General features: G+C 47.6%; 1 protein-coding gene across 1 annotated transcript; it reads right to left on the bottom strand.

Moving 5' to 3' along the window:
- Positions 1–1,736: 1,736 nt before the first annotated feature.
- On the bottom strand, positions 1,737–23,692 carry asb14a (ankyrin repeat and SOCS box containing 14a). The gene is made up of 13 exons (XM_056274631.1): positions 23,668–23,692; positions 22,780–22,923; positions 19,010–19,062; positions 18,454–18,588; positions 17,616–17,774; positions 15,766–16,011; positions 11,990–12,161; positions 11,425–11,530; positions 9,287–9,466; positions 7,432–7,560; positions 6,133–6,261; positions 3,527–3,680; positions 1,737–2,451 (listed from the first exon to the last, which is right to left on the bottom strand). Exons 2-13 carry the CDS (start codon positions 22,908–22,910, stop codon positions 2,276–2,278), a joined length of 1,770 nt encoding a protein of 589 aa, XP_056130606.1. The 5' UTR covers positions 22,911–22,923; positions 23,668–23,692; the 3' UTR covers positions 1,737–2,275.
- Positions 23,693–24,507: the final 815 nt, after the last annotated feature.

A 24,507-nucleotide genomic window follows, 5' to 3' on the forward strand; every position in this document is an offset into this window, starting at 1 on the left:
GGATAAGTTAGTATTCAAAAGAAATACTTACATGGCTCTGAGTTCTTTGCGAGTTTACAATGCGCACAAAAACTTTTAGGTCAACATTGCGTTAGATGAATCGCAGACAGGTCGTGTCCCCCTCCTGCCCGTGGTGACCAGCCGGCCCCCCATCTTCACAGTGATCTTCAGCAGATCACTGGAGCTGTGTGAAGTCCCCTCCAGCTTTAAAAGCTCCACTATCACCCCGGTCCCCAAGAAACCCTGTATCTCAGGATTAAACGACTACAGGGCCATCGCCCTGAGAGACTGGTGACTCGGCCCAATTAAAGTACACCACAGGCCCCCTACTGAACCCCCTGCAGTTTGCTTCCTGGGCAAACGGGTCAGGGTAATGACGTCATCATGGGACTGCACTACATCTCGCAACACCTTGACTCCCCAGGGGACATGGGCAAAGGCCCTGTTTGTGGACTTCAGCTGAGCGTTCAACATCATCGTTCCTGACATCCTCCACTCCAAACTCACCCAGCTCACTGTACCACTGTACCAGCCCCCATCTGCCAGTGGATTAAAAACTCCCTATGTTATGTTCTATGTGAAGTAGTATACTGAGAGAGCCACGAAACCGGAGTCCAATTCCATGTATGTGCAAACCAATAAACATTATTCGGATTCGGATCACATCCAGCGCCCGCACAATCAGCACTGCCCCCCCCCCCAGGGATGTGTGCGCTCCCTGACTGCGCCTCAGGAGACCCGTCTGTTAAACTCCTGAAGTTTGCAGATGACACAATTGCTTCATCAGGGACGGTGACAAATTTGCATACAGACAGGAGGTTGTAATGCTGGCCCTCTGATGCGGTCATAACAACCCGGAGCTGAACATGCTCAAAACTGTGGAGATGACAGTGGACTTCAGGAGGAGTCCTCCCACACTGCCCCCCCCCCTTACTATATTCAACAGCAATGTGTCTGCTGTGGAAACCTTCAGGTTTCTGGGATCCACGATCTCCGAGGACCTAAGGTGGGTGTCCAACACAGACACAAATATCAAAAAGGCCCCGCAGAGGATGTACCTTCTGCGCCAACTCAGGAAGTTCAACCTGCCTCAGGAACTGCTGATTTAGTTCTACTCTGCAATAATCCAGCCTGTTCTCTGCACATCCATCACTGTCTGGTGTGGATCGGCCACCAAACAGGGCAGTAACAGACTACAACGGACAGTCAGGATTGCATAGAGAATCATTGGTGCCAACCTGCCCTCCATTCAGGACTTATACAATCTCCAGAGTCAGGAAATGGGCGGGCAACATCACTGCAGACCCATCACACCCTGGTCACAACCTGTTCCAACTCCTTCCAACTCCTCCCCTCTGGTAGGCACTACAGAGCACTGTACACCAAAACAACCAGACACAAGAACAGTTTCTTTATGCAGGCTGTCACTCTGATGAACACTTAACACTGTCAAAAATAAATCTAAACATGCTGTATATTATATATATATATATATATGCATGCATATTCTGTCATGTCCACCTATCTCATGTATACGTATAAGTAACCTGCTAGCATATATATTCCAGCAGCATCTTTGCACCATTGCACTATTGCCTTCCTGTTTTACCTGTATATAATCATTCCTTGTATAGATATTCCTGTAGATTGTTGTGTTGTTAGTCTATGTAAGTAGGCCATGTATGTGCAAACATACATGGCCAAATAAAGATGATTCTGATTCTGATCATTTCCCCTCAAAAACCCAAATCCATTTTGCTCTTTTTAATCTTATATTAATGCACAAATCAACATCGTTTCATTCAGCCAATCCCAATTTACATATAATAAAATATAATCATGAGTGGGTACTATCTACTACTGGAAAATGTTTGTAGAATTTATTAGCATCTTTTGTTCTGTTCTATTGCATTACATTATCTTATGTTACATTTACATTGCATATTTTGGGCATTAAGAAAAAGGTTAAGGTCTTAGTAAATAACATTGTGTTGAGCATTTTACATAAGGTTACACTCTTGTAACAAATACATTTATAAATTAACATAGAAATGAAAGGAATATGCAATACAAATTAAATCAAATCGATTTGGTTCAACAACTTGAACAGGTTTTTTGAGATTTTTGTTTCTCTATAACGTCCAAAGATTCGGCTCACTCTTGAAATGCTCCTTTTTGGGGTTTTGCTTGAATAAATCTGCACATGTGAAAGAAATATTTGACCATTTACTACAGCAACATTTCTACTTGGCCCTTGGTCCGGCTCTTATCCTGATCACCCTGCGGTGCTGCTCTGATGCCCGGACAGGTCGTACTCCAGGTACTGGATGTAGTCCTTCAGCCGGTCCGGCAGCGGCAGGAAGCTCATGAAGACGGGCGCACGGAGGCGAAGTCGTCCCAAACACTGACGGATCTTCAGGCGACAGAGGTGCTGCAGACTGCGGACATTCTCTGTGGGGGAGACAGACAGACAGAGGAACAAGGGAAATGAAATCAACGGACAGACATTTGATCTGACTGTGTGTACTCATTTAGCAGATGTTCTCTGCAACAGAAATGCACATCTGTTACGAAATTAAAATGATCTCCAAGTCCTTGGCCGTGAGCACTGCAAGCCACCGAGGACGATGGACGCCGTGTGGTCAGCAGTCAAAATGTCCAGACAGCAAATGGAGGAAATATCAATCCCTGTGTGTCTAGGACAATCATGTATGATATAGGAGCGCTTGAGAAAGTAAAAAGATGGTCAAAACATTCAAGAATTATACTCCAGAGTCACCGCTTTTCCCCTTTTTTGTCACTTTTCTGGTAGGAAAGTGAAGGCAGACAGAAATACAACATGAAGAGAGACGTGAAACCATGCAGCAAATTTCCTGTGTTGCATTCGAACCGAGGACACTGATCTGGTCTGAGTCTACATGGTACTGTATCTGAATGAACCACCAAGATGCTGCCAGGACTTATGGGACCCCTGACAAGATGCCACAGTGGGCCCCCCCCCCAACAGTGATATTTATGTCCTTTTCATGACAATGATGGACCATCGTTTTGTGAAAGCCCTGTGATGGCCTGGCGGCCTGTCCAGGATGTCTCCCCGCCTGCCGCCCAGTGACTGCTGGGATAGGCTCCAGCATCTCCCGCGACCCTGACAGCAGGACAAGCGGTTTGGATAATGGATGGATGGATGGATAGATGGCAAAAAGGCAACTGTACCAAATTAAGTGGTATTCAAGCCAACAAATATATGGTAAAACATCGAACGTACGGGTTCAAACAATAACTTTATAGTCCAACTGATTAGAATTAAAATGAATAGACGTCGCCATATTGTACATTTAATACAAGGGCCAAGACACTATGGAATAAAATCCACCCATTAGTGATCTATTACACAAGAAGTGATGCTTTTTACATTTCGGTTGAAACAATGTCTTCACGGGAAATAAAGAAACACCACCAAAAATAATGAAATGAAAAAAAATTTTTAACAAATGATGACATGCACTGAAATATTTCACTGCCCCACCTTGAACCTTGCAGATGTCAGGCCACTGTTTCTGCTCCATGAGAGCTGACTTCAACTTGGAGCAGAACGTCACATGATCCATATAGTCCAACATGATCTGAACCACCTGACCGGAGACATGCTTCAGCCAGTACACAGTGATCACCTCACAGAACTGAACAGAGACAGAGAGAGAGAGACTGGTAGGGCGGGGGTGTTAGGACATACTGCTGCAATCAGTCTAATTCTTGGTCCACAAGACTTAACAAATGTCAACGAACTAACTAACCAACTATCTAACTACCGAACCAGCAACGACGGGCTCACTCAGCTGCACAGCGAATGATGCTGATGACGCCAAGGTTGTGAGTTTGATCCTTTACATCATAAAAGACTTACTTTCAGAGTCACAGACTAGATTGTGTTGCCTGGCCAGCAGATAAAAACCATCAGTTGTGAGTGTCCGATCCTTCATGCTCTGTGACTCCACCTCCAAGAAACACATGGGCAGGGTCACTGGTGACCCCGCCCATGCTTTTAAGGGGTTTTTATTTTCTTCTCGTCACAGTTTACCATGTCCAATATCCTGTGTACGTATAGATGAAGGCCACCTTCTTCTCCTGGACCACCACCTTTCTGTGGTGGAGAAGCTTGCATGTACCAATGATCCCCAAGAGTTATGCTGTCTGGAGCTTGGCTCCTGGTAGGGTCGGGTACCCAAGGAGGACAGGTCAAGGGGGAGGTTACAGACAAGGCGCAATCCAACAAAGACCTAAACGGTGGAACTGGTGGAAGATGTCTCCAGGTCATCTTGGATGAAGGCTGCAACAGAGGGTGGTCCCCAATCATCTCGGTTTTCCGTGCCATTGGACCCTGGCCAGCCCCTGCCAAGGACCACGTGGTGGCTGCAGGCCCACCCGCCACGCCGCATAAAAAGCTGTCATGCACAGGCGTCCCCCCATTATGCAGCTCCAGGATCAACCTCTACACCCTCCTGAAGACTCAGAGGGACCCAGAGAGAGGATGGTCATACATGATAGGGAGGCCGCCTCATTAATTTTCATTAATGTCTGTTATTTTTTTGAATATTTGTTTGACTCATCGATTGATAACATCATGGCTAAAGCAGCGATAGACAACATTAGACATCCGCAGGCTAACATGACTGCAGTGCAGTACTTTAAGCGGTGCACTGTTTTACAGTTGGCCCTTTTTCAACATGTTGTTAATAATTTTTCTCTTACTTTCTATTTATTGATAGTATTTTTTGCTGTTATTCTGCGTTCATTGTTGTCATGTCTACACCTGTTTGTCACTGCAATAGACAATTTCCCTTTGGGGATAAAGTTTATGCTATGTTATGTGTGTTCACCTCAGAATTGCATCTCTGCTCTTCGCAGATGATGTGGTTTTGTTGGCTTCATCAGAACGTGACCTCCAGCGTGCACTGGGGCGGTTTGGAGCTGAGTGTGAAATGGCCGGGATGAGGGTCAGAACCTCCAAGTCTGAGGCCATGGTTCTCTACTGGAAAATGGTGGATTGCTCCCTCCGGGTTGGGGATGAGTTGTTGCCTCAAGTGAAGGAGTTCAAGTACCTCTTGGGGTCTTGTTCAAGAGTGAGGGTAGGATGGAGCGGGAGCTTGACAGGTGGATTGGTGCAGCATCAGCAGTAATGTGGACGCTGTACCCGGACCGTTGTGGTGAAGAGGGAGCTGAGCCGGAAGGCAAAGCTCTCAATTTACCAGTGAGTCTTCGTCCCAACCCTCACCTATGGTCATGAGCTTTGGGTAGTGACCGAAAGGGTGAGATGGCGGATACAAGCGGCTGAAATGAGTTTCCTCCGTAGGGTGTCTGGGCTCAGCCTTAGAGATAGGGTGAGGAGCTCGGACATCCGGAGGGAGCTCGGAGTAGAGCCGCTGCTCCTTCGCATCGAAAGGAGCCAGTTGAGGTGGTTCAGACATCTGATCAGGATGCCTCCTGGGCGCCTTCCTTTGGAGGTTTTCTGGGCACGTCCAACTGGGAGGAGACCCAGAACACAGAACTCGCTGGAGGGACTACATGTCCAATGTGGCCTGGGAACACCTTGGGATCCCCCAGGAGGAGCTGGAGGGCGTTGCTAGGGAGTGGGACATCTGGGGTGCCGTACTTAGCTTGCTGCCACCGCGACCCCACCCCGGAGAAGCAGCTGATGACGAGAGATGAGAGAGAGCTTATCTTAAATTAGGTACTATCCATGTTCAGTGCACCTCAGGGGTTCCATATTATCTTGGGAATGTGCCAGACATTCAGTATGCATGGGAGTACAGGTGTACTGACGTGCCTTTGTTTCTGATTTTAGACCCCAGACATGAAAGCAAATAACCCGTGCATGCTGGAGACCTATTTCGACCTAGCCCGCAACAAATATTTTGATAATCAAAGCTAAAGTTTTTTTTCTGTTAAAAAGTGTTCGTGTCCTTGTATATTCACGTCGAACATCCCACCAAGACAAACTTGTAGTTTCTGCAAACTCACTTGGTTGTCAATAAACATGAACACGCATTAAACTAACCGACCGATGTACCTGCTGACCTACCTCCATGGCCCAACGACCTAGCTACCTTACAAACTGACTACGTGACACATTACCATCGTATCTTTGATCACAGTGTTGGTCCATCCCTCGTAATCATCAGGTATATGGGAGCTGTCACCGTAGGGACAGTCGAAGCAGCGTGCCACGTCGTAACCATAGTTACACAGCATCCTTAGCATGACCTGCCACATCACATCAAACACAGCGTTTCCCACCAAAACCCACTGCCAACATGAAAGTACAATGGATTTCATTCGATAGCGGTTACGAGATATTCTCGTAATACCTCATATCTCATATCAACATTGACATATTTCAGGGATCACCAGCTCCACTGACAGTCAGCGACAATCGTACAAGAATTCTTTCTGATACTTTCTACTGTGTGATCTGAAACTTGATATTTTCAATCATTTTCTGATTGTTTACACCACAGTTCACTTCACTTTTTTTTCTCTTTGGATTTTTTCCTCCCAATTGTACTTGGCCAATTACCCCGCTCTTCCGAGTAGTCCCGGTCGCTGCTCCACCCCCTCTGCTGATCCGGGGAGGGCTGCAGACCACCACATGCCTCCTCCCATACATGTGGAGTCACCAGCCGCTTCTTTTCACCTGACAGTGAGGAGTTTCACTAGGGGGACGTAGCACATGGGAGGATCACGCTATTCCCCCCAGCCCCCCCCCCAAACAGGTACCCTGACTAACCAGAGGAGGCGCTAGTGCAGCGACCAGAACACATACCCACATCCGCCTTCCCACCCGCAGACACGGCCAATTGTGTCTGTAGGGACGCCCGACCAAGCCGGAGGCAACACGGAGATTCGAACAGGCGATCCCCGTGTTGGTAGGCAACAGAATAGACCGCCACGCCACCCGGACGCCTTCACTTCACATTTTAAGCAGAGCTTATCTAGAGTGATATGATTATTATCTAAAATACAACTGATTTGCAATGACAAAACGAGTAGAAGCACATTACATAGAAAACGCAATAAATGATAATAATAATAATAATTACAGAAATACGATGATATGATTGTGCACATCTTGTAAATCTAGCGGAATTCACCCGTTGGATTGCAAATAATATTAATATTAAAATAAATAATAATACAATACTAATGCTAATGCTAATGCTACTAGCACTAATACTGACATTAATACTAATACTTATACTAATTACAATTATAATTACAATACTAATACTTATACCAATACTGATAGGGATACTAATACTTATACTAATTATAATTATAATTACAATACTAATACTTATACCAATACTGATAGGGATACTAGTACTTAAACTAATGTTATTACTAACAAGTATACTAGTAATAATAACATTCTACCTCATCTTGGAGTGCGTACTGCAGAGCGGAGGGGAAGTGCGTCGTGTTGATTCTGGAGAAATAGTTCACATTGGCTCCATACCTCAGCAGCAGGTTGATAAGCTCGTAGTTACCCAGGCGCAGCGCCACCTGCAGGACAGACATGGTCACTACATGGGGGGCAGTCTTCCCAGCTGGTCCAGTCAATCCAAAACCAATGTGTTACCCCCTCAAGCATCCGTCACTCAAATCAATGGCTATGCTTAATTGCCTATGCTTAATTGGGAGTGATGGAATAACTCCTTAAATTGCAAAATACATACAAAACCCCCCACAGAAACATGCACATATACACTTTAGCTTCTTCTAAAACACACTTTAATAATAATACACCCCCCCCTCTTTATTTTCTGAAACAAATACATACATACACACATTCTCATATAAACTCCCCCCCTTTGGTCACAAGTGTTCACTGAAATAGTTGTCACACACACAAGGGAAGGCTCGCAAGAGCAAGCCACCAGTCGTGTGGCCTGGTCTGCAGCCGCCTCTCCCGACTGCAAACCGGGTTTTGCTGCTCACCAGCCCTGTCGGTAGTCCTCCCGGCCAGCGTGCTTCTCCCACCCCTGTCGACAGAGTAAAGCAATGCATGCTAGTGATAGGAGACTCCATTATCCGCAGTATTAGATTAGCTTCACCAGCCTTGGATCAGTGTTTACCGAGGGCCGGGGTCTCTGACATAGAGGATAAACTTAGGGTGTTGGCATCACAGCGGAAGAGTCAGGGAAGGCGTATGACAGGGTGCTGAGAGAGGAGGTGCGGTATTGTATGAGGAAGTCGGGGGGTGCAGAGAAGTATGTAGGAGTGGTGCAGGATATGTATGAGGGCAGTGTGACAGTGGTGAGGGGTGCGGTTGGAATGACAGATGGGTTCAAGGTGGAGGTGGGATTACATCAGGGATCGGCTCTGAGCCCTTTCTTGGTTGCAGTGGTGATGGACAGGTTGACAGACAAGACCATGCAGGAGTCTCCGTGGACTATGATGTTTGCAGATGACATTGTGATCTGTAGTGAGAGTAGGGTGCAGGTGGAGGAGAGCCTGGAGAGGTGGAGGTATGTATGCACTGGAGAGAAGAGGAATGCAAGTCAGTAGGAGCAAGACAGTAGACATATGCATGAATGAGAGGGAGGACAGTGGGATGGTAAGGATGCGAGGAGTACAGGGGATGAAGGCGTATGAGTTTAAATACTTGGGGTCAACGGTCCAAAGTAACAGGGATTGCGGAGGAGAGGTGAAGAAGAGAGTGCAGGCAGGGTGGAGTGGGTGGAGAAGAGTGTCAGGAGTGATGTGTGACAGAAGGGTGCCAGCAAGAGTTAAAGGGAAGGTTTACAAGATGGTGGTGAGACCAGCTATGTTGTATGGTTTGGAGACAGTGGCACTGATGAACAGACAGGAGGTGGAGCTGGAGGTGGCAGAGATGAAGATGATAAGATTTTCACTGGGAGTGATGAAGAAGGACAGGATTAGGAACGAGTATATTAGAGGGACAGCTCAGGTTGGACGGTTTGGAGACAAAGCAAGAGAGGCAAGATGGAGATGGTTTGGACATCTGTGGAGGAGAGATGCTGGGTATACTGGGAGAAGGATGCTGAATATGGAGCTGCCAGGGAAGAGGAGAAGAGGGAGGCCAAAGAGGAGGTTTATGGATGTGGTGAGGGAGGACATGCAGGTGGCTGGTGTGACAGAGGAAGATGCAGAGGACAGGAAGAGATGGAAACGGATGAACCACTGTGGCGCCCCCTAACGGGAGCAGCTGAAAGTAGTGGGGTCTCTATACACAAACTCTCCCACCCCCCCCTCTCTCTCTCTCTACCTGCAGACATTTAACAGGGTCTTGGTTGGGCATGGCCCCGCCCTCTAGCAGTATTTTTACTGACAGCACGTCGTTATTGGACACGGCGAAGAACAGCGCCGACTTCCTCTCATCGTCGTAGTTACGGCGAACCCAGGGGTGGAGCATGGAGTTGGGATCAAAACCTGCATCGAGCAAGGCCTGGAGGAGAGAGAGAGAGAGAGAGAGGGAGGGAGGGAGAGAGAGATAAAGACACCAACAAGTGACCACCACCACTTTCTTGTAAAGTGGGAAAATAAAACGGATATTTACTCCGGAGAGGTTTAATCATTGACTCCACGGCTTTTAATGAACCAGACAGAAGTTGTAAGCTACAAATACCACTAGGTGAAATAAACGCTGCTTATTTTTCCATGTAGTGTGTTGAAAAGTGCCACAAACTGAGGGACAGTGATTGAACAACACACAACAAACACACACACACACATGCACCAAGTGCATCAAAACATGTATTTGGTTGCTCCACTTTAGCCACCTCTTCATGGCCAGAGGAGATCCTGCGAGGCGCCACACGAAACAACGATGGAGACGCGCCCCCGAGGACCGTAAACACCGGGGATGAGCTGGAGTGTGGGCCAGACTATGGTCTCGAGCGTTCCACCCACCTTGGCCCAGTAGACCACCTGCCAATGTCCACCCCTGGACAACGAGCCGGACAGCATCAGGGCCAAGGATCTGAATCCAACAAGATGTGAGAGACTACTATACCGTAGCGGATTCAGGGGGCAGCTGGGAACCGCTGCTGCAGCCGGGGTGCGAACCCGGGTCTCCCGCACCACCTGCGACTGCATTAACCGGTCGACTAAGGGGTCCGACCCGTTAGCCAAGGTGCTAGCGAGTCTACACATCCGTGGTCGTTACACTACCCCCCCCCCTTCCTCCTTCGGGAACATACCAGCTCCCTCACGCCTTCCGATGGCCTCACAGTCTCACCGTTCCACTTCTGACACCGACGCAGCGGATTCAGGGGGCGACCCGGGTTCGCTTCCCGGGTCGCCCCCTGAATCCGCTACGTTGGCCATCGGAAGCGCGTGCGCCCAGAGGCGTGAGGGAGCTGGTGTGTTCCCGAAGGAGGGGGGGGGGTAGTGTAACGACCACGGATGACTAGACTCGCTAGCCCTTAGCTAACGGGCCGGACCCTTTAGTCGACTGGTTAGCGCAGTCGCCCGTGGTGCGGGAGACCCGGGTTCGCTTCCCGGCTGCCCCCTGAATTCGCTGCAATACTCTATGTCTGACCAAAACATGGCTGACCCCCCCCCGTGGTGCCCGGCCAAAACTATCCAACCTGCAGAATCCTTCTCAATATTGTGTCTATGGCCAGAACAGCTGAGTCCGGTAAATCCAAAGGGGGCGGAGTCTGTTCCGTGACCAAAAACAGCTGGCGTGAGCCCGGGAACGTTACGGCCCTGTCAAGCTCCTGCTTGTCTCGCCTGGAAGATCTGACGATCATGCGTCGTCCCTTCCCTTCCCTGTCGTCCCCGTGGGGTCACCTCACTCCCCCTCACCATCATCACATGGCAGCGACCCTGCACAGTTAGGAGTTCTGGATGACCCGAGTCGGTCTACTGCCTCCCCGCTCTTGCCAGTCACGGGAACGCATGTTGTGTCGGGCAGTGTGCGTGCCGGTGGTTGGGGGAGCAGTGACTGGGACGGCTCGGAAGAGTGGGGGGGGGTCCCCCCCAAAAAAAAGAAATATTTCATGATAGATCACTCAGAATAACTTTGTATTGATCTGCAGTGACCCCTTCCCACAAGCAGACCCAAAGCATGCCAGGAAAATGCCCCCCACACGGCAGAACCGAGCCCCCGGACCCCCCTCACTGTAGCCACATCCGGGTCTTTCCCTCAGTTTGTCCTCCAGCTGTATAACCAACGTATGGCACGCCTATGATGGGAAATATGTAGAGAAGAGTGTGATTGGTTTGTCCAGCAGGGGGGGGACTCGTTTGGGTGGGCAGTTATTCAGCACGTCTGTTATGTAGGAAACAGGTAAAGGTTTGCACATTTTGAACCAGTTGATTTGTCACACACACACACACACACACACACACACACACACACACACACACACACACACACACACACACACACACACACACCTGTATGCAGTGTGAGTGTCCACCTGCAGCAGCTGAGTGCAGAGGACTCATTCCGCTGTCGTCTACGGCCTCCATGGAGGTTAGAGGGACCAGCATCTCCATGGCCCTGCACACACACACACACACACACACACACACACACACACACAAACAACTCACACAAAAATGCACATCGCCATAGGAGGTGTAGGATCCTTGTAAATAGGCACTGGAACACAGATGGTCCACAACAGAGGTGCACCTCGCCTCACACATCTTCCTGCTGCCCCAGAGATCATTTTCAAAACTGGCCTGTTCAACGCGAGGCCTCAACTTTTATTTTGAAGGATTTATCTTAATTAGATATACGCTTATCGTCATAATTATTATTATTATCACATCTGAAACCTTTTAAAAAGAGTCATTCTACTTTCTCTCTGGGTGAGGAGCCAGTCAGCCAGCTGCTGCAGCGCCCCCCCCTGGAGCAGGGCGGGATGAAGGGAACACCTACTAGTGTGTGTGTGTGTGTGTGTGTGTGTGTGTGTGTGTGTGTGTGTGTGTGTGTGTGTGTGTGTGTTAGTCTCACTGCAGGTGTCCGCGGTGCGAGGTGCGGTGGATGGGCAGGTGTCCGGTGTGTTTGGGGACGTTGACGTCGGCTCCGTGCTCCAGAAGCAGTCTGATGAGGGCGGGGTCTCCACACGCACACGCCTCAAACAGGATGGACGCGTCATCCTGAGCCTGGGACAAGATGTCTGCCCCTGCAACACACACACACACCACAGTAACACACGCCACCTGTCTGCCTGTCTGTCCCTGGTTCTGTCTGTGTAACTGTCCGTCTGTCTGTCTGACTGTCTTCCTGTGTCATCTCTCTGCTTCTCTGTCGGTCTGTCTGTCTGTCTGCCTGTCTGTCTGTCTAGCTCTCTGTCTGTCCCTGGTTTTGTCTGTGTAACTGTCTGTCTGTCTGACTGTCTTCCTGTATCATCTGTCTGCCTGCCTGTCTGTCTGTCTAGCTCTCTGTCTGTCCCTGGTTTTGTCTGTGTAACTGTCTGTCTGTCTTCCTGTATCATCTGTCTGCTTCTCTGTCTGTCAGTCTGTCTGTCTATCTCTGTCTGTCTGTCTGTCTGTCTGTCTGTCTGTCCTCCTGTATCATCTGTCTGCTTCTCTGTCCGTCAGTCTGTCTGTCTGTCCCTGGTTTTGTCTGTGTAACTGTCTGTCTGTCTGTCTGTCTGTCCTCCTGTATCATCTGTCTGCTTCTCTGTCGGTCTGTCTGTCTGTCTGTCCCTACTTCTGTCTGTGTAACTGTCTGTCTGTTTGTCTGACTGTCTTCCTGTATCATCTCTCTGCTTCTCTGTCGGTCTGTCTGTCTGCCTGTCTGTTTGTCCCTAGTTTTGTCTGTGTAACTGTCTGTCTGTCTGACTATCTTCCTGTATCATCTGTCTGCTTTTCTATCTGTCAGTCTGTCTGTCTATCTCTGTCTGTCTGTCTGTCTGTCTGTCTGTCTGTCTGTCCTCCTGTATCATCTGTCTGCTTCTCTGTCTGTCAGTCTGTCTGTCTGTCCCTGGTTTTGTCTAACTGTCTGTCTGTCTGTCTGTCCTCCTGTATCATCTGTCTGCTTCTCTGTCTGTCTGTCTGTCTGTCTGTCTGTCTGTCTGTCTGTCTGTCTGTCTGTCTGTCCCTGGTTTTGTCTGTGTAACTGTCTGTCTGTCTGACTGTCTGTCCCTAGTTTTGTCTGTGTAACTGTCTGTCTGTCTGACTGTCTTCCTGTATCATCTGTCTGCTTCTCTGTCGGTCTGTCTGTCTGCCTGTCTGTCTGTCCCTAGTTTTGTCTGTGTAACTGTCTGTCTGTCTGACTATCTTCCTGTATCATCTGTCTGCTTCTCTGTCCGTCAGTCTGTCTGTCTATCTCTGTCTGTCTGTCTGTCTGTCCTCCTGTATCATCTGTCTGCTTCTCTGTCTGTCAGTCTGTCTGTCTGTCCCTGGTTTTGTCTGTGTAACTGTCTGTCTGTCTGTCTGTCTGTCTGTCCTCCTGTATCATCTGTCTGCTTCTCTGTCTGTCTGTCTGTCTGTCTGTCTGTCCTCCTGTATCATCTGTCTGCTTCTCTGTCTGTCAGTCTGTCTGTCTGTCCCTGGTTTTGTCTGTGTAACTGTCTGTCTGTCTGACTATCTTCCTGTATCATCTGTCTGCTTCTCTGTCTGTCTGTCTGTCTGTCCTCCTGTATCATCTGTCTGCTTCTCTGTCTGTCAGTCTGTTTCTCTGTCTGTCAGTCAGTCTATCTCTCTGTCTGTCTGTGTTCTTGTTTCCCTGTCTCCCTGTCCACATAACAACCCCCTTGTCTGTCTGTATGTATATCTATCTATCTATCTATCTATCTATCTATCTATCTATCTATCTACGGTGGTGCTTGAAAGTTTGTGAACCCTTTAGAATTTTTTATATTTCTGCATAAATATGATCTAAAACATCATCAGATTTTCACACAACTCCCTAAAAGTAGATAAAGAGAACCAGTTAAACAAATGAGACAAAAATATTATACTTGGTCATTTATTTACTGAGGAAAATGATCCAATATTACATATCTGTGAGTGGCAAAAGTATGTGAACCTTTGTTTTCAGTATCTGGTGTGACCCCCCCCCCCCCTCTTGTGCAGCAATAACTGCAACTAAACGTTTCTGGTAGCTGTTGATCAGTCCTGCACATCAGCTTGGAGGAATTTTAGCCTATTCCCCCGTACAGAACAGCTTCAACTCTGGGCTGTTGGTGGGTCTCCTCACATGAACCGCTCGCTTCAGGTCCTTCCACAACATTTCGATTGGATGAAGGTCAGGACTTGGACTTGGCCGTTCAAAAACATTAACTGTATTCTTCTTTAACCGTTCTTTGGTAGAAGGACTTGTGTGCTTAGGGTCGTTGTCTTGCTGCATGACCCACGCTCTCTTGAGATTCAGTTCACGGACAGACTTCCTGACGTTTTCCCTAACAATTCGCTGGTATAATTCAGAATTCATTGTTCCATCAATGATGACAAGCCGTCCTGGCCCAGATGCAGCAGAACAGGCCCAAACCATGGTACTACCACCACCATGTTTCACAGGTGGGATAAGGTTCTTATGCTGGAATGCAGTGTTTTCCTTTCTCCAAACACAACGCTTCTCATTTAAACCAGAAAGTTCTACTTTGGTCTCATCCGGCCACTAAACATTGTTCCAGTAGCCTTCTGGCTTGTCCACATGATCTTTAGCAAACTGCAGATGGGCAGCAGTGGTCTTTTTGGAGAGCAGTGGCTTTCTCCTTGCAGCCCTGCCATGCACACCACTGTTGTTCAGTGTTCTCCTGATGGTGGACTCATTAACATTACCATTAGCCCATGTGAGAGAGGCCTGTAGTGGCTTAGAAGTTACCCTAGGTTCCTTTGTGGCCTGGCCGACTGTTACACGCCTTGCTCTTGGAGTGATCTTTGATGGTCGACCACTCCTGGGGAGGGTAACAATGGTCTTGAATTTCCTCCATTTGTACACAATCTGTCTGACTGTGGATTGGTGGAGTCCAAACTCTTAAGATGGTTTTGTAACCTTTTCCAGTCTGATGAGCATCAACAACGCTTTTTCTGAGGTCCTCAGATATCTCCTTTGTTCTTGCCATGATACACTTCCACAAACATGTGTTGTGAAGACCAGACTTTGATAGATCCCTGTTCCTTAAACAAAACAGGGCGCACACTCACACCTGATTGTCATCCCATTGACTGAAAACACCTGATTTTAATTTCACCTTCAAATTAACTGCTAATCCTGGAGGTTCACATACTTTCGCCACTCACAGATATGTAATATTGGCTCATTTTCCTCAGTAAATAAATGACCAAGTTTTATATTTTTGTCTCATCTGTTTAACTGGGTTCGCTTTATCTACTTTTAGGGAGTTGTGTGAAAATCTGATGATGTTTTAGGCCATATTTATGTAGAATCATAGGAAATTCTGGAGGGTTCACAAACTTTCAAACACCACTCTATCTATCTATCTATCTATCTATCTATCTATCTATCTATCTATCTATCTATCTATCTATCTATCTATCTATCTATCTATCTATCTATCTATCTATCTATCTATCTATCTGTCTATCTGTCTATCTGTCTGTCTGTCTGTCTGTCTGTCTATCTATCTATCTATCTGTCTGTCTGTCTGTCTGTCTGTCTGTCTGTCTGTCTGTCTGTCTGTCTGTCTATCTATCTATCTATCTATCTATCTATCTATCTATCTATCTATCTATCTATCTATCTATCTATCTATCTATCTAGCATTATAATAACTGTAGTAATATGTCACCAACATTGTGTTAATACACCACACTAACCTCTGGTCAACAGCAGCTCCACCACCTCCACATGACCTCCCTGTGCGGCCAGGGCGAGCGGCGTCAGGCCGTAGTGACTGCGTGGGTCCGGCTGGGCTCCAGCATCCAGCAGCAGCTTCACCAGGGCAACTCTGCCGAGCCGCGAGGCCTCGTGGAGCGCCATCCTGCCATGAGCGCCCCGCTGGTTCATGCTGCAGCCGTGAGATAGCAGCAGCTTGACCAAGTCACACCGATCAGAGCGGATGGCTGGGGATTCACAAGTCAGTCAGACACACAATACCCGTGTATGATCCTGGTGACTGAACACGGGTTCGACCTGTATTTTGACCATTCGCAACCGGACTTGGGGTCGCTAGTAAATATCGTGTCGACCCACGCTCACAATTTTGGTTCCATAAACCTCAGTGTTCAACAAGGTGGTCACATCCCAGTGTTATTAAAAGTGACCTGTTTCAACGGCTAAATTGAAACATGTGCAGGTGCGTTAGCAATGCTAATGTAACGACCACCGATGACTGGACTCGCTGGCCCTTGGCTAACGGGTCAGACCCTTTAGTCGCCCGGTTAACGTAGTCGCCTGTGGTGGTGGAGGAGATCCGGGGTTGCATCCCGGCTGCAGCAGCTCCTGCCCCCCCCCCTCCCCCTGAATTCGCTACATTGGTGCATCCCACTTCTGATACCAATGTAGCGAATTCGGGGGGGCAGCCCGGGAACCGCCGCAGCTGGGACGCAAACCCGGGTCTCCGGCACCATGGGCGACTACGTTAACCAGTCGGCCAAAGGGTCCCACCCGTTAGCCGAGGCCTAGGCGAGTCTATTCATCCGTGGTCGTTACACTAACGTTATATTAGTCGCCTCCCATCATAACCAGTGAGGTTCCTTGATGGAAACCCATGCAGGATAAAATGATGTCCCCCCTTTCATACCAAAGCCAAACAGTGTCTGACCAAGCTGCATCCACCATGGCTGGACGTTAGTGTCAATGCAGAAGAGCCTTAAGCTGCAGTTCCACCATGGCCACCGGGTGACCGGCTCCAAAAAAACGTCAAGTCTATCGACTCTGTGCACAACTGTAGTCCGCTGACTTCTGGTTTCTACGGAACAACTTGAAACGTTTCACCCGTTTGCTGGTAGGTGCGGGTGAATGTTTGTCGACGGTTGTGTGCACGTCATTGACATTGATCCATGGTAAACCTTCCAGGCATCCTGAAAAATATGCCTGCGTCAACAAACAGGAAACTGGTATGACCGCTGCAGTAGGAACCGGAAGTCAGTGGACTACAGTGATGCACAGAGAATTCCTGACGTCGACCTTCAAATACTAAGTCAATTAGTTTTTATTCTTCAAGTAATTGGGGTCAATTTGTAGTCTGGCTCATAGTGTGAGGGCGGTTATTTGGAAAATTACCATTCCGTTAATGAGATACTAAGGGCTGAAAAAGTGTCATGTTGAAGGGGTGTCTGCCTTGATTGACAGGTCTGTCAACCTGTCTGCCACCCAGGTCCCACCCCAGGTCCCACCCCAGCTCCACGCGTGGGTTTTCTGGCTGCCATAAATCCCAAGATGGAAGCAAGTATAAAGCCAAACGTTAGGCTTCAAAACGCCCCTTCGGAAACCAGTGGGTGGTGTCACGGGCTCTGTGTCCTTCCCTTTATATGCAGTCTATGTGCCTGATCCACCAAACACCCGGATCACACCCTGTATCACAGCACCCAGGCTGGATGACCCGTGTTGACCCGTTCACACCAACACAGGTTTTTCCCAGGGGGGTTGCTTTGGTCTGAAAGGGGCACGAGAGTGAGTTGCTACACATGTACTGTTCGCACACACACACACACATGAAGCATACCTATGACCAGCGGGGAGTCTTGGTCATGGTCGGGGGTGTCTGGTTGGGCTCCATGTTGGAGCAGGAAGGCGGCGTTCTCCAAAAGACCCTGTTCCACCGCCAGGAAGAGCGAGCTTCTCCCGATGAGCGTACGGCGCTGAATGCTCCCCCCACCCGAAGCTGGGGGGACGTTGGATTTGGTTTACGTTAATTCTGATACACTTCTACAACTACTCTGCAACACCTCATCCACTTTTGTGACTTTATCCTAAATACACCAGGTAATTATATATGCATACTACTACTAATGATATATGATACAACTAGCATATGATACAATCCTTAAGGTTTGCATGGAAATAAATGTCCTTTTTGATCATTTCTACTGTCGGTGTCCATCCATCCATCCATTATCCGAACTGCTTACCCTGCTCTCGGGGTCACAGGGATGCTGGAGCCTATCCCAGCAGTCACTGGGCGGCAGGCAGGGAGACACCCTGGACAGGCCGCCAGGCCATCATACAGGGCCAACACACACACACACATTCACACCTAGGGGCAATTTAGTAAGGCCGATTCAGCTGACCTACATGGCTTTGGACCGTGGGGGGAAACCGGAGCACCCGGAGGAAACCCACGCAGACACGGGGAGAACATGCAAACTCCACACAGAGGACGACCCGGGACCACCCCCCAAGGTTGGTCTCCCCTGGGGCTCGAACCCAGGACCTTCATACTGTATGGTGACCGCGCTAACCACCGTGCTGCCCTGAACACATTTGTATTTGTTTACATCTTACACAGACCTGTGTACTAGTGCTGGTTGTAGTGCTGTGTGTATATAAAAGTGTGTACAGACCTGCATATGTGAGCTCCAGGACGGCCTGGTTGCTCTGAGCTGCAGCTGCGTGCAGAGGGATCCATCCTCTGTTGTCGGTCTCTAAAAAGGCACATGTCTGTCCAGCACACAGCTCCCTCAGCACCCGCTCATTACCTGAAAACACAGTTACTCCCATCACCTCCCCCTCCATGTTGACATTTTCAAACCCCAATGTTATTCGTTAAAACATAAGCATCATAGACATCCATGAAAATAACTTATCATGACGATAAATGATAAACTAACATATCAATATGAACTCATATAACAAAGTTGAATAAAGATTAAAAACAGAAACAAATATCAGTTTTGGATGCTATCTAAAATATAGATACGTTAAAACTGGAACAAACAGGTCCTACTACTCACCCCAAAGTACCCCCAAAGTATACCCCAAAGTATACCCCAATTAGTAGGATCTGGACAAACTGTTGAAAACGTGCATGCTGTTGTTTGATTATAATACTCTAATCTAGTTTGGCAGGATCCAGGGTTTAGCTTCTGTCGGTTCAGATGGACGAGGTTCCCTCCTCACCTTGTCTTATGGCTGTGAAGATGTGGACGCTGCGGGCGGCGTCGGGGTCCAGGCTGTGAGGAGACAGAGACATTTTCAAACCCAAAGCTCACCGAGGGTGACGTCGAACCTTTGGCTATTCGTTAGCTGGAGTTGCTTTAACGCGTTCTATCGGTCGGACCGGTGGGGACGAGCAGCTTTGGTAGTCCTGCAGAACCACATACGTGAACAGGGTGTGCCATTACAGCCTATGGTTAGCGTGATTAACTCAGTGACCTGTAACATCTCTAAGGTTCTGGCATCTGTTCTTAACCCGGTGGTAGGCAGTACTGAACATCACATTCAGAACACTATGGATTTTGTGGATGAGGTGAGGGACATCATTATGGAGGAGGAGGAAACAATGGTCTCTTATGATGTTACCTCTCTCTTCACGTGCGTTCCTGTTGATGAAGCAGTGGAGGCAGCCTGTATGACACACTGCCCTCATGCATATCCTGCACCACCCCTACATACTTCTCTGCCACTCCCGACTTCCTCATATAATACCACACCTCCTCTCTCGGCACCCTGTCACATGCTTTCTCTAAATCTACAAAGACACAATGCAACTCCTTCTGGCCTCCTCTATACTTCTCAATCAACATTCTCAAAGCAAACATCGCATCTGTGCTGCTCTTTCCTGGCATGAAACCATACTGCTGCTCGCTGATCATCACCTCTCCTCTTAACCTAGCTTCTATTACTCTTTCCCATATCTTCATGCTGTGGGAGATCAACTTTATACCTCCGTAGTTGCTACAGTTCTGCACATCACCCTTGTTCTTGAAAATCGGTACCAGTATGCTTCTTCTCCACTCCTCAGGCATCCTCTCACTTTCCAAACAATCTAGTTAAACATTTCACTGCCATCTCTCCTAAACATCTCCATGGCTCCACAGGTATGTCATCAGGACCAAGCACCTTTCCACTCTTCATCCTCTTCATAGCTTCCCTCACTTCCTCCTTGCTAATCCACCGAACTTCCTGATTCACTATCCCCACATCATCCAACCTTCTCTCTCTCTCATTTTCTTCATTCATCAGCCCTTCAAAGTACTCCTTCCACCTTCTCAGCACACTCTCCTCACTTGTCAGCACATTTCCATCTCTATCCTTCATCACCCCAACCTGCTGCACATCCTTCCCAGCTCGGTCCCTCTGTCTAGCCAATCGATACAAGTCCTTTTCTCCTTCCTTAGTGTCTAACCTCTCATACAACTCACCATACGCCTTTTCCTTCATCTTTGCCACCTCTCTCTTCGCTTTATGCTGCATCTCCTTGTACTCCTGTCTACTTTCTTCATCTCTCTGACTATCCCACTTCTTCTTTGCCAACCTCTTCCTCTATATACTTTGCTGTACTTCCTCGTTCCACCACCAAGTCTCCTCGTCTTCCTTCCTCTGTCCTGATGACACACCAAGTACCCTCCTAGCTGTCTCCCTCACTATTTCTGCAGTGGTTGTCCAGCCATCCTGCAACTCTTCACTACCACCCAGTGACTCTCTGAACTCCTCCCTGAACTCCACACAACAGTCTTCCTTCTTCAACTTTCACCATTTGATCCTCGGCTCTGCCTTCACTCGCTTCCTCTTCTTGGTCTCCAAGGTCATCCTACAGACCACCATCCGATGCTGCCTAGCTATATTCTCCCCTGTCACCACCTTGTGGTCTCCAATCCCTTTCAGATCACGCCTCCTACATAAGACATAGCCATAAGATATAGAAGAACTTTCTTAGATGAGTGATGAAATGTTTCTCTCTCTATAAACATAGTATCCAAATGAACTGATCAACTTTCTGTGACCAGAATCTAATTGTTTTCGCCTGACAACTAATTTGTCACATTGACAGGAATGTAGCTTGATGTGACATTAGGACACAACACAGCCACAGCAACAAATCTAAAAAGCAACATGAGCAAAAAATAAATAAATAAAATAAAATCAAACGCAAAATGAAACCCATAATATCATATAATTAATATATCTATATGCGTACTTCTGGATCTTCTCTCCTCTGCCACCATGTGACACCTGATTCTTCCACTTTATTCTGATCGAGTCTGATCTGAACTCTGTACAGGAAGTTCAGAGACAGCTTCTAAAAGGAGATGGTCCACAAGGGGCACACCAGATAGCATAGAGGAGATCTGACACCAAGGTCAGAGGATCATGTTAAATATGGTGGTTTCCCTTCACTGGCTGTGATATGACTCAGAGATTCTGTCTTATCTTTGATCACTCGAGGTTGTCGGTCTATGAAAAGCAAACACTAATGCAGAACAACGGAACACAACTTGTAAACCGTTGTCACATCCTTTTCGCGTTCTGACGGGTGGGTCTCACCTTGTCCAGTTAACCTACCCTTGGTGGAAGAGCTGATTAATTTTTACTACTTTATTAATTGGATCTGATTGCTTTTTTTGGTTCATTCTTGTTCATTTCTCCTATAATTGTTCTTTCCTTCATTATAACGTGATAGTGATTTACACAAATCCTTCCCCCTTGTTTAATTACATTATTTTCTCTGTACCGCCCAACGGTTCTATTTGTATGAAAGACCCGCTATGCCTCCATCCTTCAGTTCAGTCTGTTCTAACACAGCCAGATAAAACCCAGTCAAATAAAACTTCTCTCTGATGAAACAACACCAGAATCTGCAGCCGTCCAACACTGTGACAGTATAGCCGAGTTCTCCTGAAGAAAGACACCGTACGATGGTCAACCATCACTGAAGCACGACCGACCTCCTAGGTCATTACCAACCTTAACCACACCTAAACTTAACCACACCAAACCACACCTAAACCTTACCCAGACCTAAACCTGACCACATCTAACCCTAACCACACCAAACCACACCTCAACTTAACCACACCTAAACATAACTGCACCTACATTTAACTACACATAAACTCAACTACACCTTAACTACAGCAAACCACACCTAAACTTAACCACACCAAACCAAACCACACCTAAACTTAACCAAACCTAAACTTAACCACACCTAAACCTTACCCAGACCTAAACCTGACCACATCTAACCCTAACCACACCAAACCACACCTAAACTTAACCACACCTAAACCTGACCACATCTAACCCTAACCACACCAAACCACACCTCAACTTAACCACACCTAAACTTAACCACACCAAACCACACCTAAACCTTACCCAGACCTAAACCTGACCACATCTAACCCTAACCACACCAAACCACACCTCAACTTAACCACACCTAAACTTAACCACACCTAAACTTAACCACACCTAAACTTAACCGCACCTAAACCTTACCCAGACCTAAACCTGACCACATCTAACGCTAACCACACCACACCTAAACATAACTGCACCTACATTTAACTACACATAAACTCAACTACACCTTAACTACAGCAAACCACACCACACCTAAACTTAACCAAACCTAAACTTAACCACACCTAAGCTTAACTACACCTACATTTAACTACAGCTAAACTTAACCACACCTTAACTTAACTACATCTAAACTTAACCAACCCAAACCACACCTAACCTTAACTGAACCTAAACTTAACCACCCCTAAACTGAACCACACCTTAACTTAACTACACCAAATCACACCTAACATTAACTACACCCAAAATAAACTACGCCAAACCCAGACGTAAATGTAACTTAATGATGGTCACACTTTTTGATGGTCACAAACGTGAGTGTGACACCAGAAACCTGCCCTGGTCTCCACCGGACCCACCTGCTGGTGTCTCGATGCGTCTCCCTGGGGTTGATTCTCTCCCGTAGACTCTGTTCTATCATGTACTGAGTGTCCAAATCCTCCTCCTCCTCCTCGCTCCCTGCCTCAGTCCTCAGGCGATCCGAGGCCATAAGGGCTCCTCCCCTGTTCAAACATGCAGGAAAAGCAGTCAGCACATCTTTCCTTGCATCATCAGGGGACATTAAGGGTGGAGGGGGGAAGATCAATTCAGTGCAAATCGTGATAAACGCCGTGATGATTTCAATATGGCTGCATTTTCCCCTGAATCACAATGTCGAATCACGATAAACAGACACCGTGAAGAGGTTTGATATCATGAGGTTTTTCTCAGGGAGGAAGACTCACGTTTAGGCCTTTGTAACATATGGGGCTTCAAATAAACGCGTGTTGCTTTGGATTATTGCAGTTTTTTATTTATTGTTTCACATTTTAACATACATAAGGAGAGGGAGGTTTTAAGAAAAATCGTAACATCCCATCGTATTATATCCGATGTTGTGATATTTGAAAAACCCGATATATATTTTATGGGCACTAAAAGCAGCTGTGATATCAAACTGAGAGGTACTTGATGATTCCCAGTCCCAGTAAATATGTCTCGATGGTACAGTTAAATAAGTGTGTGTCCGTTTATTTGATGGAGATCAGGCTGTGTAAGGACAGTGTATCATCATATGAAGTCTGGATGTACAGTTTATCAGGTGTGTGTGTGTGATGTGGGCTGAGGTCTGATCACTGTATTAATTAACACACTTAATTGGGACTCGAGAAGCCAGCTTGTGTTATCTGATGGAGTTGCATGCAAAGGATTGGGTACAGTAGTGCCCCCCACCATGCGAGAGAGCACATGCTCAGGCTTGTACTCACTTAGGGAATAGTGGAGAGTAACCAGCAAGCCCATGAGGCGCTATACTGGCCAGGCACGAGTGCTGAAACCGAAGAAATAGTCAGAAATCGCAGCAAGTGTGCTGATTTCCCAAATAAACCGCCCCAGACAACAACTCAAGCAGAGCTGCCATCTGAGGAGGTGGCATCAGATCTGTTTGAGTTTGAAGGCAAACAGTATAACCTCCTAGCGGGGTTACTACTCAACATTTATTGAAGTTAATGAACCACCACAGAGACTGTGAAAGCTCAGTTCAGCAGGCGTGGCATCCCCCGCCACTCTACGGACAGACAACGGTCCGCAGTATTCCTCAGGGGAATTTAAAGACTTCCGGTGTTTCACACAAGACGTCTTCCCCACGCACGCCACGCTCCAAGGGTGAAGCAGAGTGTGCAGTGCAAACTGTGACGAGGCTTTGGAGTAAAGCACCAGACAAACACCTTGAACCGCAGGACTGCTCCACTTGAGTCAGTCGGACTGTCAACGGCTCAACCGCCCACGAGCAGGAACCAGGTAATAAGCTGCCTCCTGCCCGTGTGCTGCTTACACCAACAACCTATGACCCTCTCAAGGTAACGTGTCTGCTGGACAAAGGTAAGGGCATCCAAAAGTGCTATTCTAACCGCAAGAGAGCCGGCAAAACTCGTGTTGCCCTTAAGCCGGGGGATGAGGTTAGGATGCAACCCCATCCTGGCATCCACAAATGGTCCCCAGTGGTTGTAGTTAAACCACACCGCTCTGCTCCGTGGTCCTGTGTCGTGGACCGTGGGAGCAAGGAGTACCGCCGCAACAGCACTGCCGCTGCCAACCGTCCAGGCCGC

This window comes from Lampris incognitus, chromosome 2, assembly GCF_029633865.1.
Source record: "Lampris incognitus isolate fLamInc1 chromosome 2, fLamInc1.hap2, whole genome shotgun sequence".
Lineage (NCBI taxonomy): Eukaryota > Metazoa > Chordata > Actinopteri > Lampriformes > Lampridae > Lampris > Lampris incognitus.